This window comes from Aspergillus welwitschiae, assembly GCF_003344945.1.
Source record: "Aspergillus welwitschiae strain CBS 139.54b unplaced genomic scaffold BDQ94scaffold_13, whole genome shotgun sequence".
NCBI lineage: Eukaryota > Fungi > Ascomycota > Eurotiomycetes > Eurotiales > Aspergillaceae > Aspergillus > Aspergillus welwitschiae.
Window position 1 is genome coordinate 293,608 of NW_020798707.1, and position 19,401 is coordinate 313,008.

Below are 19,401 nucleotides of genomic sequence, written 5' to 3' on the forward strand. Positions count from 1 at the left end.
ATAAGGATTAGAGTTTGCGTATCTTTGCAGTTATAGATTGATATTTTCATTTCATCTCACCGCAAAGGCGGAAGAAATAATGTATTTATGGTATGCCAAACTGAAAATTACTGAAAATCTTTCGGAGAAACATTGTTACTGGTTGAATTTCTTCCGCGCCGAACTGAGCCAGACTGCGGCGGATGATAGAAGAATAGCGCAGCACATAGGCAGTTTAGGCCATATCACATTTCCTGGAGAACTGAACAAGCCAATCCGTAAAGATGGTATGTGTTAATGTTATTTCGATCTGAGAATACCCTCAATGGGCGGCTAACAAGCAATCAGGTTTTCATTTTGGGCGTGAACTTCCCCGAGCGAAACCTCGTCAAGGCAAGCAACTCCGAACTTCCATTTTACCTTCAACGCTTGGTCTGACTGAAATCAGAAATCGCTCGAGTCCTTCTTCGGCATCGGTAACTTGACCTCGACCCGTCTCCTTGCCCGCTTCCATATCCACCCAACATGCAAGGTTGGCGACTTGGCGAACAAGCAGGTCCTCGACATCACGGCCGCCTTGTCCGACATGAAGATTGAGAACGATCTCCGCAGACAGTACCTCGATAACATCAAGCGTTTGAAGGAGACGGGAACCTACCGTGGTCGGCGTCATGCGCTCGGCTTGCCCGTTCGGGGACAGCGGACGAGGAGCCAGGTTGGTTTATTCCTATATCCAGTTTCCCCCAATATGATACTAGGGAATGTTGAAGCACTTCGCTGGTGGACGTGGTCGTGGGGTATTGCACAAAAGAAGATTTATACTAACGTAATCACTAGATCAAAACTGCTGTCAAGCTCAACCGTATGGAGAGAAGACTGTGAGGTTAACATGATTGATTCTATTATTGACCCCAGTGGTCCTGCGGCTTCGTTTCAATTGGGGCATGGAATGGCGTTATAAATTCGCTTTTGTAAATTAGTGTTCTGGCTTGACCTTCTCCATCCTGGGGATGTATTTTATGTAGACAATGAAATATTGAAATCAAGGAAATCTTAGTAGTGATTCAATGTTGCCTCTCTCTAAAGCAATTATAGGATATATTGCAAGTGGAAACATCAGCTCGTACAGTGGCTTGTTTTAATACAAATACTCAGAACCAAACTTTTCATCCTATAGTTATAACGCCAGAACCATGTGTGCAACTCCTCTTATGCGGAAGACAAGACGCCTTCACCCCGGTTGATCTGAATCCTCTTATCCTCACCGGCGCTGACAATGCCAACCGAGCGGTCCCAGCACACACTGAAGACCTTGACTCCCTCTCCACCTACTCGCTTAGCATCCGCTTTACCTTGCTCTTCCAAGCTTCTCCGAGTAATCGAATACACGCTCTCACCAACAACACCGTCCTTGTCCGTCTTCGTAGCACGGATATCCCAGATTCGACATGTACCGTCGTGACTACCACTGATGAGACCGTAGCTGCTGTGGGGATCGCGGGACAGCGAAACCACGGCATTGGTGTGACCTCTGAGGGTCATGGCGGAGATGGTTGTCGCTGATGTACGAGGATCGATGAGAGTGATGTGGCGAGCGGAAGTTCCTGTCGCAAGAAGGTGGTGCTCGGGGAGATGCTCGAGAGATAGCAACGAATGGGATGTCGATCTGGTGTCTACTAAAGCGGCCGTGACCAGATCCCATGTACGTAGAGAGTGATCCCACGAAGTAGAATAGCCGACAGTCGAGTCGTTTGTGTCAAACATGGCAGCTGACACTGGCGCAGTGTGGGAAGACAACAGCGCAAGCGGGCCACGCTGCGGGATGCTGACGGACGAGCTCACCTTTCTGCGCTTCGAGCTCCGTGACGCAGCAGATGGAACTAGATTCTCGGGGGCAGCTGGGGCATCTGACTTCTTTGTCGACCAGAAGCCAATGCTGTGGTCTGACGAGGCGGAGAGAATACGGTTCGAGGGGGCATGCACAGCCAACGAGTTGATACCAGATTTGTGTCCGTAGAGCTCAATCTGCGGAGTGATCTTTCCTGAGAATCCATCATCGCTTTCATTGTACTTCCAGAGTCGAACGGTGCGATCAAGGCCAGCCGACGCAATCGAATTCGGCGAGATGAACTTAGCGGCTTTGATGGACGCACCGTGCCCTCCATCAGCCGGGGACGGTGAGGTTGCGACGATCTGGGAGGACATATTCCACACACGAAGCAATCCGTCATAGCTTCCCGATAGGATTCTCTCCTGGCCTGGAGAGACGACCGCAGAAGCCCAAGAGGTAGCAGGCGAGGTCGCAGAGAGGACATCCACAGAGCCAACCCAGTCATCATGCTCGAAGGAGGCAATATGGAGCGGGGGAATCAACGCTCTTATGTACTCAATTTCCAGAGTGGTTTCCGCAGATATGCCATTGGCCGTCAAGTATTCATCGATCGAAGTCCGAAGGAATGCGCCATTGATCAAAAACTCAAATGGCACCGGCTTGTCGTTTCCCAAGAGATTATTCACCAGGGTAGAAAGTGCATATCTCCGCAATCCTACAGAATATTACAAAAATCAGTGAGCACACAAGTATATACAAAGCAGACTAGCAGTAAGTTGCCAAAATGCATTCGTACCTGTGGGAACCAGAATGGGGCCGGTGCTCTCAGGCAGCGCAATGTCTTCTTGCTTGCTAACGAGCTGCACGCGCACCTGCCTCTGCGCAGACTGGGACGAGGCCGCAGCAGAGGTTGAATCCTGAACGCCGTTCATAATGGCAGTGAAAGAAAATATGGGTGATATGAAAGGCGCGATCAAAAGCACTTCAAAGCGCAGTTGAGAAAACTCCACCGAGTGAAGGAAAAAAATACGGCGACCGATGCGGCCACATGTGCAAAGCGCGGAGATTCCCCGCGACAACATTACGTACGTGACAAGTAGAAGAGCATAAATTATGCGATCAATACAACAATAATTCAGATTCCAAAGTTTATATACATCAATTGAAATTAATGACTATTGCCCTCGCGACGCCCTTCTGATGTCCGCGATCGCCTTTCGCCTGTAGTCGGATTCAGCAAAAAGAGCTTCAATCAGATCCACGACCTCGTCTAGGGAGAACTCTAGACGCAATTCGCCTTCGAGCCAAAGGAACTTGATGTCAGCCAGCGAGCTTTCCAGAATATTGATAAGATACTGGAACTTCAACCAATTCTGTACATAAACGGCCGTCATAGGCGAACGCTCGGTGCTATCTGGGCCCTCCGGGATGAATAGATCTTCCAACCCAGTCACTTGGTTGCAAAATGACACAAGCCGCTGTGACTGAGGTTCTGAAATGTCACCTAAATCCTCGATCTCAATTATTATCTTGCTTATGACAGTTGAAACCAATGAGCCGATCGATTGAAGAAGTGCAGACTGCGACAGGATAGGCTGCCATTCCTTAAACACGTCGCGAATTCTGTCCACGGTGGCGCTGACTGCATTCTCGCATTCGCCCAGAAACGGTTGCTCCGAGCATTGGCTGAAGCCCTGTGCACCGTCTAGAAGATCTGTGACAATTGTGCGCTGGGTCTGCATTTCTTTGCTGTAAGCCAGTTTTCCATATTTTTCGAGAGCTTCAATATCTGCATGAAGCCTAGTGATTTGGTACTCCTCTGCCAGATCACGGACTTGACCAGCGAGATACAAGCTGTCGTTATATAAATACATCTGCCCTGCACTCAATTTGAGACCGTAGAAAGTGGAGGCCGTGGCTTTGAACATGGCCAGTATCAGAGTTGGGAGTGCGAGAAGTCCTGTTCCGGAGGAAACCACGCGTGAATGGGCATGTCTGTAACGTATTAGCAACTATAAGGCTCTGGCCATGAAAGACTTACGCAGGCTGGGATATGGTATTGGAGTCCACAATTTGTTGCTTGACGATTCCCAGAATTGAGTCGGGGATGTCCGTTATGGTGTACTTCTCCCTCAAAGTAACCTCTCTGGGAGTGGAATGGCTTGCCCCACCCTTGCCATTGACAATTGCAGGCACAACTGGTGTCTTCGGCTCTGAGATCTCGGCGTTCTGTTCTTCATCCTCATCACCCCAGCCCCAGGCATCTCCAGCATCATCGTCATTGTCCGCAGATGCCGTGGCCGTGTCATGTTTCGTTTTGGGGTCATGTTCCTCAGTATCATCATCCAGCCCCCAGGCACTCACGTCTTCTTCGTCGTCGAGAGTACTGGGCTGCTTCCCCTTGGAACCGCTTTCGTTGTCTTCTTCCCAACCAGCGTCCCAATCATCAGGTGTAGCATTCTCCAGCAGAGCTTCATCGCTCCCCGAAACCTTCTCAACTTCGATTCTCTCAACCCGTTCTGTAGTGCCTCGAGAAGCAGCGAGGATTCTCCGAACCTGATCCAATGAGTCAACGCGCCGTCTAGCTATCCAGAGACGCGGGGCTTGGTTGACCCAAGAGATGAGTTCTTCTTGGCCGCGCCATTCAAAACTCTCAATGTTCTTCGTGAATTTGAGAACATGATCGAGTATTTGCTCAAACTGTCCCAAGCCTTCGAGATCGGTTGGAATAGCAGGTGCTAACCACAGATCAATTATCTTGGAGGACAACGAGGGAATGAACATTTCTGAGAATGATTCCCCAATAGGAGTGGGGATATGCTGCTTCAAGAAGCCCAGTACCTTGACTAGACGTTCAAGCAGCTCGGGTATTGATACCATTGATGGCTGCGGCTCAAGGTATATTGTAGATCCTAAAACATGGCACCCGTGGCTACGTCCAGTGGCTCCAGGAAGCAATATCGGGTCAACTATCTTCGAAATTAATTCCTTTTGAAACCTATCCCTAGCTGAAGGGAACATCTCAAGCCTGGTCAAGGCCACGATGGTCTCGTGCAATGTATCTTCTATGAAATCTGTTAGTGAACATGAGCTACCTGGCGCTATCCAACGGAAGAAACATACCGCTGTCCTTAGCAATGGTCAGCTTTCCCTCAGTCTTATCAATATGCAGCTGTTCGTTCCAGCGGTTACGGACAGCCTCCATAATATCTTTTCGCAGTCCGGCAGCATTCTCTAGCAGTATATGTAGAACATTTGTGTTTGTGAAATGACTGCTTTGCTTGACAGCGTATTCAGTGGATTCCAATATGTCAATGGCAGCCATGGTGCGGCCCTCTCCGAGAGCTGCTCGTCCGTCGTCTAGTTGTTCGCAAAGCTTTTGTACTTCCGTCAGCGCACTGGTTACCGCCTGATTAAACGCAATTTCGGTCTCAATGAGTCCAACTTTCGCGGAAGCGTCTTCCACTTTCAATTGCAAAGGCTGCGTTTTCTCATGTTGCTCGACAATTTCCCTCGCAGTGACTCTAGATCGTTCAATGTCTGCATGAAGCTGCTTGGCCTGTGAAATCCATCCGTCGGCATCGAAGTTGTTCTCACGACTGAGGAAGTTAATTTCGGCCTATAGGACATTCTCATTTAGTTATACTGCCATCTGAGCTGCTACTTAAGCGGAGCTCCGCATTAGATACACTACTTACTTCAACTTGCTCCCTAGCCTTCGATATGAGCTCCAGTTCCTTCGCCAGGAAAGAGCTAGGAAAACCAGAGGCGACAATTTCCTCCGATACTGGATAAGTACCATCGGTCACGAAATTCAGCACCGACTGGCTTATGTCCTGCTCCGATACCTTAGCGGACATTATGTTAGTAGTTCTAAGCAAGAGCCCTTGGTTCTTGGTAATCGGCGGATTAAAAACGTAAAGAAGACAAACAGAAGCGCCACACTAGGCTCTACCTCCCTCTTACAGAAGATCTGCCAGGTATCGATCCACAAAGATATACCAAGGACTCCAATGCAGCAGATCGCAACCGAAAGGGAAGGCGAGCTGTCAACACCGCCATGTGACTTCACCGCTCACCGCCTTGGCTGCGATAGGCAAGACCACGAACGATCTCGCTCTTCCCCAGGGCCAGACTGAGGCCGATTTATATGATTTTTTTCTTTCTTTTCCGTGTGTCTTATCTGCTGCTATATTCTTATTTTTCTGTTCGGTAAAGATACCTCCTAAGAATAGACACGGGTTGTTTTTTTGTGAATTATCTGTTGGTGTGGTGCTCTCTATCGAACCGGAAACCTGAACTCCACTCTGAACCGTTACAGTTGGAGGGTAACCTTCGTTCAGCGGCCAACTGTGTGACCTCAATATTCCTGAAACATCATAATCGGCGTCAAGCAGAGCCCATCGTGTTGTCTCAGTTACTATTGAGAAGCCTGATTCGGGCAAACGCTTCTCGATCCATGTGAGTCCATGCTTGTACCAGCCCTGAACTCCATTGAATAAAAAAAAAAGCAAGAAAAGAGATTGCCCCTCCGTCGTTGTCTGTATTAAACATCCAATCCTCAACCGGCAGCCTTACATTGGCTGCCACAGATTTGTGCCTTCATACAGCATGCTTCGTGGTCTTCGTGATGTCGTACTATTACAATTTGCAATCCCCTTGTTCTTGCTATTGGTATTTCAAACATGGAATGGGTGCTTTTCCCGTTTCAATTCCCCGCACCCTGAACCTCAAGCATTGCTAGCTTCTCTAAAATGAATAAAACTGTTATACTTGCTTCCTAAAAGTTTGCGCTTCTGGCCTATGGATTACTAACAGCATTTTAGATTATCGCTACGGGGCGTGATCACAGGATTTGGTTCTAAATCACATTTCCAGAGATCATTGAGCAAAATGTCATCTACTCAAAAGAGCCATTTCAAGCTACTCCAGAAGTTCAAACCGGAGTACTCGCCTAGCGAGTTTGCTCAGTATGAGTCGGAGAGAACAGGCATGAGGGTAGTGGTCATTGACCAAAAAGGACCCAAGGTCACAGGTTATTTTGTTCTAGCCACAGAGATTCTCGATGATTCAGGTGCTCCTCACACGTTGGAGCACTTGTGCTTTATGGGCTCGCGGAACTATAGATATAAGGGTTTCCTTGACAAGCTAGCAACACGTGTTTATTCGAGCACCAATGCCTGGACGGCCACAGACCACACGGCCTACACCTTGGACACAGCAGGCTGGGAAGGGTTCGCTCAAATCTTACCCGTGTACCTAGAGCATGTTATAGCTCCAACACTGACAGATGAAGGGTGCTATACCGAAGTGCATCATATTGATGGCGCCGGAGACGACGCTGGAGTCGTCTACTCGGAGATGCAGGGTGTGCAGAATAACTCTGCAGAGTTAATCGATCTAACCGCTCGTCGATTGACTTACCCGCATGGTGTAGGTTTTCGCTACGAGACAGGCGGTATGATGGAGCAGCTCCGTGTCCTCACCGCGGACCGTATCCGAGCGTTCCATCGTGAGATGTACCAGCCCAAGAACTTATGCCTAATCATCACAGGCGAAGTAGATCACCAGAACATGCTGGAGACCTTGGACAAGTTCGAAGATACTATTCTAGATGTCATTCCCAGTCCTGATTCACCTTTCAAGAGGCCGTGGGTAGATTCCAAGCAGGCGCCGCCATTGGAGAAGTCCATTGTCCAGACTGTGGAATTTCCGGAAGAAGATGAATCTTTCGGGGAGATAGAAATTAGATTCCTCGGTCCGGACTGTACCGACCCTGTTCAAAGTGAGTGTTCCGCTGTCCTCATTTCGAAGATATACTTACTCTGTTATAGCCGGGGCTGTCAATGTTGCATTGCTGTATCTGGCCGGTTCATCTGCTTCTCTATTGGATAACATCCTGGTTGAGAAGGAGCAGCTCGCCAGTGCTGTCTATTATGCTACCGAAGATCATCCCAGCATTGAGATCCGCTTCACATTAACCAGTGTGGAGACAGAGAAACTCGCGAAGGTAGAGCAACGGTTTTTCGAAGTGCTCAAGGACGCTATGGAGAAAGATTTAGACATGAGGTATATCAAGGAGTGCATTGACCGGCAAAGACGGACCTGGAAGTTCTCTACCGAAAGCTCCGCCTCTTCCTTTGCGGAGTACGTGATCTCGGATTTTCTTTTCGGAAAGAGAGACGGATCGACTATGCTTGATGTTGCGACCTTGCAAGAGTACGACGTGCTGGAGAAGTGGAGTGAAGAACAGTGGCGCAGTTTTATCAAAACATGGATTTCTGATGCCAACCATGTCACTATCCTTGGTGTTCCGTCCGTTAAGATGTCTGACACATTAAAGAAGGAGGAGGAAGCTAGAGTCGCAGAGCAAAAGAAGCGCTTGGGTGATGAGGGGCTGAAGAAGTTGGCCGACAAGCTGGAAAAAGCTAAAGCTGAAAATGACAAGGAGATCCCCAAGGAGATGCTGGAGAGGTTCCAAATCCCTGGAATAGAGTCTATCCATTTCGTGGACACTACTACAGCCAGGTCTGGTGCAGCCCTCGATGCCGGGCGCCCATCCCACAAGGCGCAAAAACTGGTGGATGCTGATGGCTCTGATCTGCCCTTGTTCATCCATTTCGAGCATATCCCCAGTAGCTTCGTGCAGCTCTCCCTCCTCATCTCGGCACAGGCCGTACCTGTGCAGCTTCGTCCACTGCTGTCTGTGTATACTGAGGCATTCTTCAACCTGCCTGTCAACCGGAACGGGGAAACCATCAACTTTGAGCAGGTGGTTGTCGAGTTGGAAAGGGATACTGTTGGCTACTCCATGGAAGGAGCTAGAAGCCTAGGAAACTCGGAGATGTTGCGGATCTCATTCCAGGTGGAGCTTGAGAAGTATCACACGGCGATCGCATGGATCCAGGAACTTTCCTGGAACTCGATTTTCGATGTCGAGCGACTCCGAGCGATTACCAGTCGACTGCTCTCCGATGTGCCCGATTCCAAGCGTAGTGGCGACGACATGCTCGCGGCTGTTCATGTGATGGTCCACTATGCAGCAGAGTCTATTGTTCGGGCTCGGAGCACCTTGGTGAAGGCGCGTTATTTGAAACGGATCAAGAAGCAATTGGCAGAAGAGCCGAAGTCTGTCGTTGCGCGGATGGAAGAAATCAGAGATGCGCTTTTCCGTTTCGAGAACATGCGAGTCTTAGTTATCGCTGACCTGGAGAAACTTCAAAACCCTGTGTCAGCATGGAAACCATTTGCTGAGCGTTTGGGTGCAGGTGCCCCTCTACAGCCTATCACGGCTAGAAGACCGTTGCTCAGTGAGGCTGGCCAGAAGTTGGGCGGTAAGTCGTATGTGGTTCCTATGCCGACGATTGATTCATCGTTCGCATATGCTACCGCACGTGGTTTGGATTCTTATGATGATCCAAGACTTCCTGCCTTAATGGTTGCAATTGCATACATGAACGCGGTTGAGGGTCCCCTCTGGGTTGCAGTTCGAGGCAAGGGTTTGGCATATGGCACGAACTTTGCCTATAACATTGACACCGGATTCGTCAACTTCGACGTTTACCGCTCCCCCAACGCCCATAAAGCCTTCGACTCCAGCAAGCAGATTGTTGAGGATCACCTCTCTGGTGCGATGCCCTTCGATCCCTTGATGCTGGAGGGTTCCATTAGCAGCATTGTGGTAAGCTTTGCGAATGAACAGTCGACAATTGGTAGCGCAGCCTCAGGCAGTTTCATCCGACAGGTGATTCGGCGCCTGCCTAGCGACTACAAGGAGCGGGTGCTCAAGCAGGTGCGGGCTACTAGCGTTGATGACGTGAAGGGCGCTCTGAAGGACATCATTCTGCCTTTGTTTAACCCGTCCACGGCCAATATCGTGGTTACCTGCGCTACAGTGCTTGAGGAGGTTTGTCATTCCATGAAGAAATTATGATCTTCTTGTGTATCATTTACTAACTGTCGGTTTAGACTATCAAGGAAGGTCTCCAGGCATCGGGATTCACGCCTGCGGTGCAGCCACTCAAAGAATTCGAAGATGACTATGGGCTGAAGGTCGGCGATGACGAGGACGAGGAGTCCGACGATGACGACGATGAGTATGAAACCGGATCTGAAGATGAAGATGACAGTGATGAAGACATGGAGGATGACGAAGATGATGAGTGATGCAATCTATACGACAACCTCTAGACATGACAAGATTTATCTGAGCCAGTTCCTGGATAACACCTAGGTCGAAAGACCAGCTACCCCTGGGGGCCCAGATATGCCGACCCGTGTGATCTGTATTGTTAGAGATGTCTCCAACTAGCAGACGCGCAATGATTTTTGATGTTAATGATATATCGTACAACATAAGTGGTTAACCACCACCACAAATCTGCACCTAAATCTTAGTTGTGATTATCGGTACCTACCAAACACCCGAGTAAACGTTGCCAGAAGTTTATGAAAAAGCTCTCGTTCTTCTTATTTCATTGCATGTTGTAATAAAAAGTGCTAGCAGATGCTTTCGCTATTGGGCCCACTACTATGATTAACCTGAAGCTTAGTCTCTTAGGTGACATAACCTGTTCTACACTGCCATTATATTTGCAACACACAGCTTCTATCTCTGACCTTTGTGAGAATAATACAATTAGAAACCCCAGGTGATAGAAATACACTCTACTCCTACCAAACTAACACCCAGACCGACAAATTATAAACCAAACCACGTGACAATATGATATCTATATATGAATATGTATAAGGTACACATAGGACAGCGTCCTATTAATGGTAGCGAGATAGAAATCTTAGACCCATATCACCACCATCTTAGTAACACAAAGGGTAATACCGAACCCGAGCAAAGCGAGCTCAAGACATCAGAAGCTGCATCTCCTCATGCCATCTTACCCTACCCTGGACAGCACAGAGCGCAAAGGCGCCACGATGCTTCCCCCGCCACCCTACCAAGTAAATAGATCCAGATACCGCAAAATCCAAAGAGCAACAAACGTCATGGTACACAGCACACACATATGAGATTAAACGAGACCAATAAACCCATCACCACCAAACAACGCATTCAGACTACCAGCTCAGCGACTTCCGCCCCCTAGCCCTTCTCCGCAACAGGATCTTCCGTCCACCTCGCGAGCGCAACCGAGCCAGGAATCCGTGACGGCGCTTCTGCACCCTCCGCGAGGGGTTGTAAGTATCGCGCTTTCCGGCCAACGAGGCACTAGCGGAGAAGGAGCGCGTTTGTTGATTTGCGAAAGAGTTGTTGGTGGAGAGCAGGGAACGGACAGTAGTAGTGGAGGAAGAGGTAATGAGGCTCTGAGAGGGGAAATGTTGTTGTGGGAGACGGAGCGAGGAGAGGGTCGTGGAGGAGAGGGCACGGAACGGTGTTGATAGAGCGGTTGCGGTGGATGTGAGCGGTGCGGAGGTGAGTCTAGTGAATTGATTCAAGTCAGTCATTTTTCTTTCATCAATACTATGAAGTGTCCGAGGTGCCGGGGCTTCCCCTGACAATCCGCCTGTCCTGACTGACGAATCGGGCTATATGGAGAGCCTAGATGCGTGGTCTCATTGGATCCGGGGTGCCAAAATTGGACGGACGTACCTGGTTGCTGGGGCCGCAAAGGACCTAAAAGCGGTCGGCAGAGCCGTACACCGGAAGCAAAGCATAGTGATGAGCAGATTGAAGACGAGTGTGAAACGTAATTGGACCTCGCTGACGCGGAAAGCTGGGGACGGCGATGGAGGGATGCGAGATGTTGTCCGTGACGGCGGACTGAAAATTGAACTCCGGCGCCGCAGTGCACGGACCACCTCCGACTTTTTCTCTCCGCCGGACGATGCAAGAGCGCATCTACAGTTCTCCATATCTGCTCAATTGGTGCAATAATCAATCAACAAGGAAATAAACAAGTTCTTCTTATTCCGACACAATTGAATACGGGCGTCCCTTCTCAGTACTCAACGAAACTCTCTCCTCGGAATTTAAAGAGTCACTACTTCGATAACAACCTTTACATATACTTAAACACTTCTGCGACGAGTCGAGAAACAAACCAAATATCATATACCACAATGGCCGCTCAGGGTCCCTCTCCGCTACCTCCTACCACCATTCTTTCTTCGAAGCCTATCTCCCAGGCTGCCGCGCACGATTTCCTAGCCGCCTACCTCGATCGCGCCGCCACAGACCCCGCCCTCCAACCTAATGCCGGTATTAGCGAACATGGCCCGACCTCGCGCACCACGGCTGCGGCACCCAATCTCATTTTGCACAATCTGAAGCGCGTTCAGGCTGGACTTGCTGGCGAAGTCCTGGGCAGGGACCTGGCTCTTGCGAAGCTCAGCGCTGGAGAGGAGGGCAATGCGCAGCAGGCGGAGGCCGGAACTGAGGGGTGGGAGGATCCGAAGAAGCTTCAGGAAGAGGTTGTTGCTGCCGATGATGATGACGATGTTCGGATGGATATGGACGTTGTTGAGACAGAGCAGAATGCTGAGGCCGCTGCGGGTCTTGATAAAGAGGAAAGGAAGCGGAAGAAGAAGGAGCGCAGACTTGCAGAGAAGAGGGCAAAGGCCAAGTCGGACGCTTGAGTGGGTATGAAAGCGAAAGAAAAGTTACTGTTTTGCGGGAGGTTTGCTACGGGTTGCATCAGCTTTGCTACGGGGTTTATTTTTCTGCTATTTGTCTTGGATTCCCAAGATATATTAGACATGTGCATATCGCATTGGCGTATTCAAGGCGAAACTATTTCATTGGAAGACGATTATGATTGGTTTATTTTAATCCGTGATAAGAACCCAAAAATCAATTCACAATTGAATATGCCTTCAGAAGCCCATAATCGGCGGGTCTCTCCACAACCGGCCCTAAAACACCATGCCAGAAAAGAAAAAGAAGACCTTGAACGTCAACTTTTCACAGCTCACGGTCAGCCGCCTTAACTGGCGTCTCACTATCTTCCTCCTTGAGGCCGGTGACCTTTCCACCCTTCCAACCGAGCGCCTTGAGTCTCTCGGAAAGGATAGGGTGAGAGTAGTGGTAGCTTGCATACATCCAGTCAGCGTCCATGGTGCTCAAGTTCTGGATCTGCAGCTTGAGAAGGGATTGCGCCAGCTGCTCAGAATAACCGAGACCGACAGCAAAGGCATCTTGATGGTTTGGTTAGTATTGTGTTATAATCAGGGTAATAAGTCAAGGGTCCTGAAGACTTACCAGCTTCGAATTCAAACTTGCGACTGAGGATGTTCATCAGAAGCTTGACAACAGCATCCATCGGCGCGAGGGCATCCGAGAACAAGAGGAATCCGATCATGATGGGCTGTTGGCTATAGAAGCCGAACGACTGATACAGAGACTTGTTGTTCACGAATGCAGAGAAGAGCGCAAAAATGTAGAACATATGGAACTAAGAGAGGTCAGTCTGCTGGTATACTGATTCAACCACTCATGATGTGATGATTGGTCTACACTGGGGCCCAGAAACATACCTGAGCAATACCGAATAGCTTCGTGGTGTGGCTGAGACTCCAATGACCCAGTTCATGGCTCAGGACTGCAACAACCTCCTCAGGCTCGCTCTTCTCAATCAAAGTGTCGTAGATAACGATGTGCTTTTTCCAAGGGAGACCATAGAAGTAGGCGTTGCTGTGTGCGCTCCGCTTGCTGCCGTCAATGACATGCAGCTCCTGAAGAGGAAACTTGAGCTTTTTAGCGAGGTTTTCGACACCGGTCTTGATGGCACCCGGTTCAAGTGGTGACAAGTTGTTGAACAAGGGCAGGATAACAATAGGATAGATGGTGATAGCGAAGATCTGGAGGAAGACGCCAAAGAGCCACAGGTAGTAGAAGAAGGAGTTGCCGGTCTTCTGAATGATCTTGAGCACTGCGCTGATGATGGGTGTTCCGAGTACGATACCAAGCATCTGTCCCTTGAGCAAGTCCGTAACCCAGAGACTGAACGTCTGCTTGTTGAAACCAAACTTCTCCTCGAGGACAAAAGTATTGTAGTACGAAATAGGAAGAGACAGAACCGTGCTGATCAGGTTGAATCCGAAGACAAATAGGAGCGTCTGCGAGATTTCACCCTGGAACCGAGAAGGGAAGTACTGTGCCAACAAGAGACCGCTGACTCCCCAAAGCTTGGGGAGAATGTCGCCATAGATGAAAGCGAGATTTTGGATTTGACCGTAAAGAGCTGCAACAAGACCGAATTTGGCTTTCGCGCGACCGTAGGACTAATAAGTCAGGGGACGCCTGATCAGTATGATGTGGTTGCTGGGCTCATGTGGAGGTGCTTACCTGACTCTGATCGAAGACCTTCTGAGAGACCTCGCCCGCCAATACTTGCGGGGGCTTGGTCCGTTGCAGCACTTTGTACTGACGAAGAGACAGAAAGCCTTCCAAAAGAAACTGGCCTAAAGAGAAACCGACGAGGACATTCTTCCAGGGGATGAATGGACGGTCGAGAAGACGCGCCAGTTGCTGTAACGGCCACGATAACCCGAGTTAGCTGGAGCTTCAAGCCGGAAAGGGCAGACCAGATGAACTCTTATAACAAGAGGAAAAAAGTCTGTACGGGAACTTTACCTCGAGGATATACATTGCGACACCCGCAGCACAACAGCAGCCTGGGATTGAGCCTGCTGAGATGTGGCCTTTTGGTTGCGGACAAAGCAATGAATGGGGGAGTAAGAGAATAGTTTAAGTAAAAGAGGAGCTGGTCCGCGCCTTAGTCAACCGCGGCGGTGGCCTCGGAGGCAAGGCCGCAGCAGAACAAACAACTCCTTCATTCAGCTCCCCATCAATGCTTCTTTTTCAATGGCGGCGTATTGGACATCAAAGAAATCTGACTTTTATTTCGTTGCGTTCATCATTCCCCTATACAGCATCTACATAGAGCCATGCAAGCCGGACCGAATAATAAGAATGAACAAAAAAAAGAAAAAAAAAAGTGTAAGAAATATTTTCCACAAGCGTCGTAACACACGTCAAAGAAGTGGTCTGCGCAACTCCAGCCATGCCACCTGATCTTCTAAGTTGCCTTTCCATCCTGCTGCTTGCCCGACCTTCTCGATTCTGCGAACGTTTCAACTGGATATCGTGGAGAATACTCACGATCCCCTGTTCTTCGCACCCAGCAGGTGGAATAGGCGACGATTAGGCCCCCTGTGGTCTCTAATCAGGGAGTTAACTGACACCCCCTCTCGCTACTGCAAACCATTCTACTTCATTCGTGACTTGACCCTGCCAAGACTTGGTGTCAGATACTCTTTGACTTCTCCATCAGCCGTAACCTGATGGATACAAGCCTGGCCATCCAAGCGGGCAATAAATTCTTTAGTTCAGGATGGGCTCAAGGGTGTTACCACTGTTTCCGTAATTAGTAACATCATTCTCTCAAGAGCTGGGAAGAAATCGCAAGCTAAGGAGTGGAGCATAAGACTTACGCGACAATGTTGGCCCAACCGATCAGACGCCAGTGCTTCTCAATTCTCCGACTGATGGCAATCTTCTCTCCGACCTCGGTACAGGCAGGGCTGGTCAAGCTGAGCTTGGCAGCATCAGCCTTGACACCCACGACCTTAGCTCCGGTAGCCGTAGAACCGATGTTGACCATGAGAACCTCGTTCTTAGTAAGCTTGGCAACCTTGGCCTGCTTGCCATCGGCAGTCTTGACACCGAGCAGACGACGAAGCAAGAAGTAGTTGACTTCCAACTCAGTGTAGATAGCGGGAAGGCGTCCGCGGTGACCCAGGACGAAACCAACGAGACGATCAGCACGGCACAGAGTAGGGTCCACACGAGTACCGACACCAATCAAACCACCAGGGACGGCAAACTTGAGGTCATTGTGCTCGGCAAAGAGGGACATGACCCGAGAGAAGATGGGACGGCACTGAATCTTGCCGTTCTCGTCCTTGGTGACCAGACCGGGACGAATCTCAATCTCGTCGTTCTGCTTCAGAACACCAGTCAAGATCGAACCACCGGCAACACCACCCTTCAGCTCCTCAATTTCGGCACCAGGCTTGTTCACATCGAAGGAACGAATGACGATCATGTGGGGGGAAGCGGTGAAATCGCGGACGGGGACGGGAATGTGCGAAACCAGGTATTCGTTGACAGCATCGATGTTGTACTTGAGCTGTGCAGAAATGGGAATGATCGGAGAGCCATCGGCGACAGTACCACGGATGAACTTCAAGATCGACTGGTAATGTTGCAGGGCACCATCCTCTCTCATCAAGTCCACCTTGTTTTGCAAAATGATGATGTGGCTGAGCTTCATGATTTCGATGGCAGCCAAGTGCTCCGAAGTCTGAGGTTGAGGGCAAGTTTCGTTTCCGGCAATAAGGAGGAGGGCAGCGTCCATGACGGCGGCACCAGACAACATAGTACTCATCAGAATATCGTGACCGGGGCAGTCGACGAAACTAAGTTGGGTCTCTGAGTTAGCATTGAAGAATTTGTCCACACTTGAGTCCGAGGTTCAACGTACGACACATGTCTCAACAGTCTGTAGCGGCCACCGCAGCCATCCCTCTCACAAGGCGGGTCGACTTCCTTCTCACTCTTAAAGCTCTTAAAGCATGTCGGCCTAGGGCACTCGGGGTTGTCGCACTTGTAGATCTTTGCGTTGGCATAACCCAGCTTGATCGTAATGTTTCGCTCCAACTCGTTCTTGAAACGGACAGTCTGGACCTCGGAGATAGCCTTAACGACCGTCGACTTGCCGTGAGCGACGTGACCGATGGTGCCAATGTTGATTGTGGCTTGGCGCGCAATAATTTCGGGGGTCAAAGGAGTCAGGGTGGACAGGTCCAGAGTCTCCGGATTCGGCTGCTCGGGCAGCTCTGGCCGCTTGGGCTGGGGAGGAGGAACTTCCTTCTTCATCGCAGACTTCAGAGGCTTGGCCTCCTGGTCGAGGGGCTCTTGCTCTTCGATGTCATCGTGACCGTTCGCATCGAGCATGGGGGATCCAGGCTGGGACTCGTCGTCAGAGAAGTCGCCGTTGGCAGCCATGATTGCAAGTGAAATCGAGAGACAACAGCGGTTCTAGAAAAGGGGGGTTATGGGGGGTGGAGAGGGCGAGGGTCGAGGGTCGTGTTGTTTGATGAAAATTGCTGCTTGAGAACGGAGGCGATATGATACGGTTCGGCCAGTGGGGTTGTGATTTGTGCAGTGGAGAGCGAGTGGGCGGTGGGCGGCGGCAGGATTTATACTGACTCACCTCTTGGCCAAAAAATGAACCTCACCTTCTTAGCCAACTCGCACCTACTTGAATAATATCATAAAATATTCACCTCTACTCTGTGATAACCATCATGTTTCTTCAAAGTGGAACGGCTCATCGAAATTACGAAGTTTTCGAACTGTATGTGACTAACAATATGACATACGGGGACTCGTACAGACGCAAAAAGCGACCGAAGATGAAGCAGTGAAGGGCCAAGAAGTTCGAATGGGGCGCCAGTAATGTGACTATTTGCAGGGTATCGGAGTATACGTGGAGCACCTCTAGCTTTAGAATGACTGTAATGGTATAATTTCACACATCCGTTTGCCTATCAACAAGGGTTGGGTATATACAGTAAGACAATAATCAAATAGGTAAACCTATTCTTCATCGCTCTCTTCGCTGGAGAGTTCATCCTGGCTCACTTCTTCATCATAATCCTCTTCCGAATCCTCTAGCGTCGAGGGGTCTTCAGGAGCCAGCATCACAAATGCTTTGAGGCAGGTAATCCGGTTGCCTGTGCCATAAGCATTCAAGAACTTACCGACCTGGATTTCCTTCTTCTCCTTCTCTGCCGACTTCTTTTTGGTACCCTTTGTATCCTTCTTCACCAGATCGGCGCCTTGTAGCAGCCAAACACGAACCAAGCCCTCGCTATTTCCAGTTACTACCAGGTGGTTATCCTTTCCAGCAACCCGCTGACCGTTTAGATCAAGAACCTCGAAGTCCTTTACTCTTCCCGGGAAGCCTGCTGCTCTACCACCCAGCTGGGCAACAGCTTCCGCATAAGGAATGGGTGAATCATCCTCCTCTGTCGCCTCTTGGACCTGCTTAGTAGAGTAGAAAATAACCCTACCATCTTCCGTGGAGACGGCGAGCAATTCATCGCTGTCATCGGAAGAGGGCGTGGGATTTATGTACTTCATCTGGTGAAGCTTACTCCGGGGGCTGGGGAAAACCCTGCAAATGGGAGTGGAATCCTGTAGACTATGTTAGAAATGGTCATGCAATGGGATATGCGACATCAGGCTTACAATTCCGAAGACAACTGCACCCCACTCGAATGCCACAGCAAACTCATCACCCTTCGAGTTCCATACTATCTTCCTTCCTTCCCCAGTGCTCCATTTGCCCTCCTTGACGCTCTGCAAAATCTCTCGGTTGAAGTTCAACACACCAGCCTTCTTCCCTGTGACCAGGTTCCAGAGCCTCATGCACTTTTCTCCCTTGCCCACACTCAACATCAACTTCATACTAGGATGGACAGCGATATCATTGACACCGGACGGGGTGCCTCCGGGGGGCGCTGTGTCACCGCTGGGCCTACCCTGAACTTTCGGACGAGGGGCCTTGATGGTGGATACAACAGAGAAATCCCGAGTCCTAGTAACAGAAATTGTATTATCCTCAGAGCCAACAAGGATCTTTGATCGGGAGGGAAATTCCAATGCCGAAATCGGAGCGGAGTGATGCATCAGTGTGCCCAACTCGCGGTTTTTGGGATTCTCGAGGATTTTGTTGCCCGCGAGAGTCGGTACGGTGGGATATAATTCATTCACTGCAACAGGAGCAGCAGACAGGGAGTAAAGATTGACACGCTCATCTGTAGCACCACTGGCTAGGATAATTTGAGCGTTTTCTGTTGCATCAGCCTTCGGCAATGGCGACAAGGCGAGACACCGAATGGCAGATGTATGAGCCTCAAACAGGAAGGTATCCACAAACTGTACAAGAGTTGACTTGTTGCCATCTTCATCCGTATCCTTTGATGCAAAAGAGGTAGGCGATACAGCCGCGGTGAAGCCGTGCAGCACCTTTTCATAGGATCCGGTGATAATTTGCAGCGTGATTGACGGACCGTCGGCCGCTGAGGTGGAAGGAGCCTCTTCACTGTCTGTAGCCTTAGCAACCTTGGTTGGCTGCGTAGAGCTCTGGCGGTCCTTGGCCGCCTCGTCTCTCTTTCTCTTTACCATGATTGTTGCCTGCTTAGAAAATGAAATCGGCGAGGAATGTGTTTGCTTTTGCAGACTAACTATCGAAGACCATCTATCTGAGCGGGCAACTTTTTTTTTCTGCCGGACGTTATCATCGAGTCGGGGCGGTGAGACGCGTCTTCCTAGCCTTTTATGCCTAAGGTGTCAAGCGGCCTGAATGCGGCAATCACTCGGGTGAGCGCGAGGAAAAACAACAAGAAGGCAGGGGAGCAACAACAGAGAACTGCGAAAGGAAGCCGCCGGCGCTACTTCCTTTGATGCCTCAGGCCTCCATTTTTCTGGTGGCCAGCCATTCAGCGGTTCACATCATACCTACATAAGGAACAGGCGTGGAATGGTAGACTATCGCCCCTAG

The 19,401-nt window shown here is 49.8% G+C and overlaps 9 protein-coding genes across 9 annotated transcripts; 3 read left to right on the plus strand and 6 right to left on the minus strand.

Annotated features, from left to right (window-relative positions):
* Positions 1 to 184: 184 nt before the first annotated feature.
* Positions 185 to 1,036, plus strand: BDQ94DRAFT_142096 (mitochondrial 37S ribosomal protein uS13m). Its single transcript, XM_026765962.1, has 4 exons — positions 185 to 266; positions 328 to 372; positions 428 to 694; positions 817 to 1,036. Exons 1-4 carry the CDS (start codon positions 264 to 266, stop codon positions 859 to 861), a joined length of 360 nt encoding a protein of 119 aa, XP_026627131.1. The 5' UTR covers positions 185 to 263; the 3' UTR covers positions 862 to 1,036.
* Positions 1,037 to 1,042: 6 nt separating this feature from the next.
* Positions 1,043 to 2,793, minus strand: BDQ94DRAFT_22998 (WD repeat WDR12/YTM1 family ribosome biogenesis protein). Its single transcript, XM_026775274.1, has 2 exons — positions 2,607 to 2,793; positions 1,043 to 2,525 (listed from the first exon to the last, which is right to left on the minus strand). Exons 1-2 carry the CDS (start codon positions 2,740 to 2,742, stop codon positions 1,189 to 1,191), a joined length of 1,473 nt encoding a protein of 490 aa, XP_026627132.1. The 5' UTR covers positions 2,743 to 2,793; the 3' UTR covers positions 1,043 to 1,188.
* Positions 2,794 to 2,925: 132 nt separating this feature from the next.
* BDQ94DRAFT_142098 (uncharacterized protein) lies at positions 2,926 to 5,819 on the minus strand. The gene is made up of 4 exons (XM_026765963.1): positions 5,509 to 5,819; positions 4,934 to 5,429; positions 3,852 to 4,875; positions 2,926 to 3,805 (listed from the first exon to the last, which is right to left on the minus strand). The coding sequence occupies exons 1-4, from the start codon at positions 5,668 to 5,670 to the stop codon at positions 2,986 to 2,988; spliced, it is 2,502 nt and encodes an 833-aa protein (XP_026627133.1). The 5' UTR covers positions 5,671 to 5,819; the 3' UTR covers positions 2,926 to 2,985.
* Positions 5,820 to 6,703: 884 nt separating this feature from the next.
* BDQ94DRAFT_169644 (putative zinc metalloprotease) lies at positions 6,704 to 9,976 on the plus strand (the record flags this gene model as incomplete). The annotated part of the gene is made up of 3 exons (XM_026771335.1): positions 6,704 to 7,595; positions 7,645 to 9,716; positions 9,779 to 9,976. The coding sequence occupies 3 exons, from the start codon at positions 6,704 to 6,706 to the stop codon at positions 9,974 to 9,976; spliced, it is 3,162 nt and encodes a 1,053-aa protein (XP_026627134.1).
* Positions 9,977 to 10,888: 912 nt separating this feature from the next.
* BDQ94DRAFT_169645 (mitochondrial 54S ribosomal protein bL34m) lies at positions 10,889 to 11,683 on the minus strand (the record flags this gene model as incomplete). Its single annotated transcript, XM_026771336.1, has 2 exons — positions 10,889 to 11,249; positions 11,421 to 11,683. 2 exons carry the CDS (start codon positions 11,681 to 11,683, stop codon positions 10,889 to 10,891), a joined length of 624 nt encoding a protein of 207 aa, XP_026627135.1.
* Positions 11,684 to 11,685: 2 nt separating this feature from the next.
* On the plus strand, positions 11,686 to 12,568 carry BDQ94DRAFT_23032 (uncharacterized protein). Its single transcript, XM_026775276.1, has one exon. It carries the CDS (start codon positions 11,891 to 11,893, stop codon positions 12,404 to 12,406), a length of 516 nt encoding a protein of 171 aa, XP_026627136.1. The 5' UTR covers positions 11,686 to 11,890; the 3' UTR covers positions 12,407 to 12,568.
* Positions 12,569 to 14,483, minus strand: BDQ94DRAFT_23031 (zinc metalloprotease). The gene is made up of 5 exons (XM_026775275.1): positions 14,403 to 14,483; positions 14,115 to 14,297; positions 13,304 to 14,050; positions 13,029 to 13,221; positions 12,569 to 12,964 (listed from the first exon to the last, which is right to left on the minus strand). Exons 1-5 carry the CDS (start codon positions 14,415 to 14,417, stop codon positions 12,732 to 12,734), a joined length of 1,371 nt encoding a protein of 456 aa, XP_026627137.1. The 5' UTR covers positions 14,418 to 14,483; the 3' UTR covers positions 12,569 to 12,731.
* A 514-nt stretch (positions 14,484 to 14,997) lies between these two features.
* Positions 14,998 to 16,941, minus strand: BDQ94DRAFT_23042 (translation initiation factor eIF2 subunit gamma). Its single transcript, XM_026775277.1, has 3 exons — positions 16,315 to 16,941; positions 15,263 to 16,249; positions 14,998 to 15,183 (listed from the first exon to the last, which is right to left on the minus strand). Exons 1-3 carry the CDS (start codon positions 16,836 to 16,838, stop codon positions 15,153 to 15,155), a joined length of 1,542 nt encoding a protein of 513 aa, XP_026627138.1. The 5' UTR covers positions 16,839 to 16,941; the 3' UTR covers positions 14,998 to 15,152.
* A 404-nt stretch (positions 16,942 to 17,345) lies between these two features.
* Positions 17,346 to 19,156, minus strand: BDQ94DRAFT_142106 (putative 60S ribosome biogenesis protein Mak11). Its single transcript, XM_026765964.1, has 2 exons — positions 18,087 to 19,156; positions 17,346 to 18,032 (listed from the first exon to the last, which is right to left on the minus strand). The coding sequence occupies exons 1-2, from the start codon at positions 19,023 to 19,025 to the stop codon at positions 17,433 to 17,435; spliced, it is 1,539 nt and encodes a 512-aa protein (XP_026627139.1). The 5' UTR covers positions 19,026 to 19,156; the 3' UTR covers positions 17,346 to 17,432.
* Between the last annotated feature and the right edge of the window lie 245 nt (positions 19,157 to 19,401).

What these genes read in the sequence shown, in the direction of transcription:
- BDQ94DRAFT_142096 (XM_026765962.1), top strand. An exon ending in CCGAGCGAAACCTCGTCAAG is followed by an intron (nt 373 to 427) that starts GCAAGCAACTCC and finishes GACTGAAATCAG; the next exon opens with AAATCGCTCGAGTCCTTCTT. An exon ending in GACAGCGGACGAGGAGCCAG is followed by an intron (nt 695 to 816) that starts GTTGGTTTATTC and finishes CGTAATCACTAG; the next exon opens with ATCAAAACTGCTGTCAAGCT.
- BDQ94DRAFT_22998 (XM_026775274.1), bottom strand. Translation starts at nt 2,742, where the DNA reads ATGAACGGCGTTCAGGATTCAACCTCTGCTGCGGCCTCGTCCCAGTCT. An exon ending in CCCCATTCTGGTTCCCACAG is followed by an intron (nt 2,526 to 2,606) that starts GTACGAATGCAT and finishes AATATTCTGTAG; the next exon opens with GATTGCGGAGATATGCACTT.
- BDQ94DRAFT_142098 (XM_026765963.1), bottom strand. Translation starts at nt 5,670, where the DNA reads ATGTCCGCTAAGGTATCGGAGCAGGACATAAGCCAGTCGGTGCTGAAT. An exon ending in AGGCTAGGGAGCAAGTTGAA is followed by an intron (nt 5,430 to 5,508) that starts GTAAGTAGTGTA and finishes AATGTCCTATAG; the next exon opens with GCCGAAATTAACTTCCTCAG. An exon ending in AATACCATATCCCAGCCTGC is followed by an intron (nt 3,806 to 3,851) that starts GTAAGTCTTTCA and finishes AATACGTTACAG; the next exon opens with ACATGCCCATTCACGCGTGG.
- BDQ94DRAFT_23032 (XM_026775276.1), top strand. Translation starts at nt 11,891, where the DNA reads ATGGCCGCTCAGGGTCCCTCTCCGCTACCTCCTACCACCATTCTTTCT.
- BDQ94DRAFT_23031 (XM_026775275.1), bottom strand. An exon ending in AGGTCTTCGATCAGAGTCAG is followed by an intron (nt 14,051 to 14,114) that starts GTAAGCACCTCC and finishes CTGACTTATTAG; the next exon opens with TCCTACGGTCGCGCGAAAGC. An exon ending in CAAGTTTGAATTCGAAGCTG is followed by an intron (nt 12,965 to 13,028) that starts GTAAGTCTTCAG and finishes CAAACCATCAAG; the next exon opens with ATGCCTTTGCTGTCGGTCTC.
- BDQ94DRAFT_23042 (XM_026775277.1), bottom strand. Translation starts at nt 16,838, where the DNA reads ATGGCTGCCAACGGCGACTTCTCTGACGACGAGTCCCAGCCTGGATCC. An exon ending in AGACTGTTGAGACATGTGTC is followed by an intron (nt 16,250 to 16,314) that starts GTACGTTGAACC and finishes GACCCAACTTAG; the next exon opens with TTTCGTCGACTGCCCCGGTC. An exon ending in GGTTGGGCCAACATTGTCGC is followed by an intron (nt 15,184 to 15,262) that starts GTAAGTCTTATG and finishes TTACGGAAACAG; the next exon opens with TGGTAACACCCTTGAGCCCA.
- BDQ94DRAFT_142106 (XM_026765964.1), bottom strand. Translation starts at nt 19,025, where the DNA reads ATGGTAAAGAGAAAGAGAGACGAGGCGGCCAAGGACCGCCAGAGCTCT. An exon ending in GTGCAGTTGTCTTCGGAATT is followed by an intron (nt 18,033 to 18,086) that starts GTAAGCCTGATG and finishes CATAGTCTACAG; the next exon opens with GATTCCACTCCCATTTGCAG.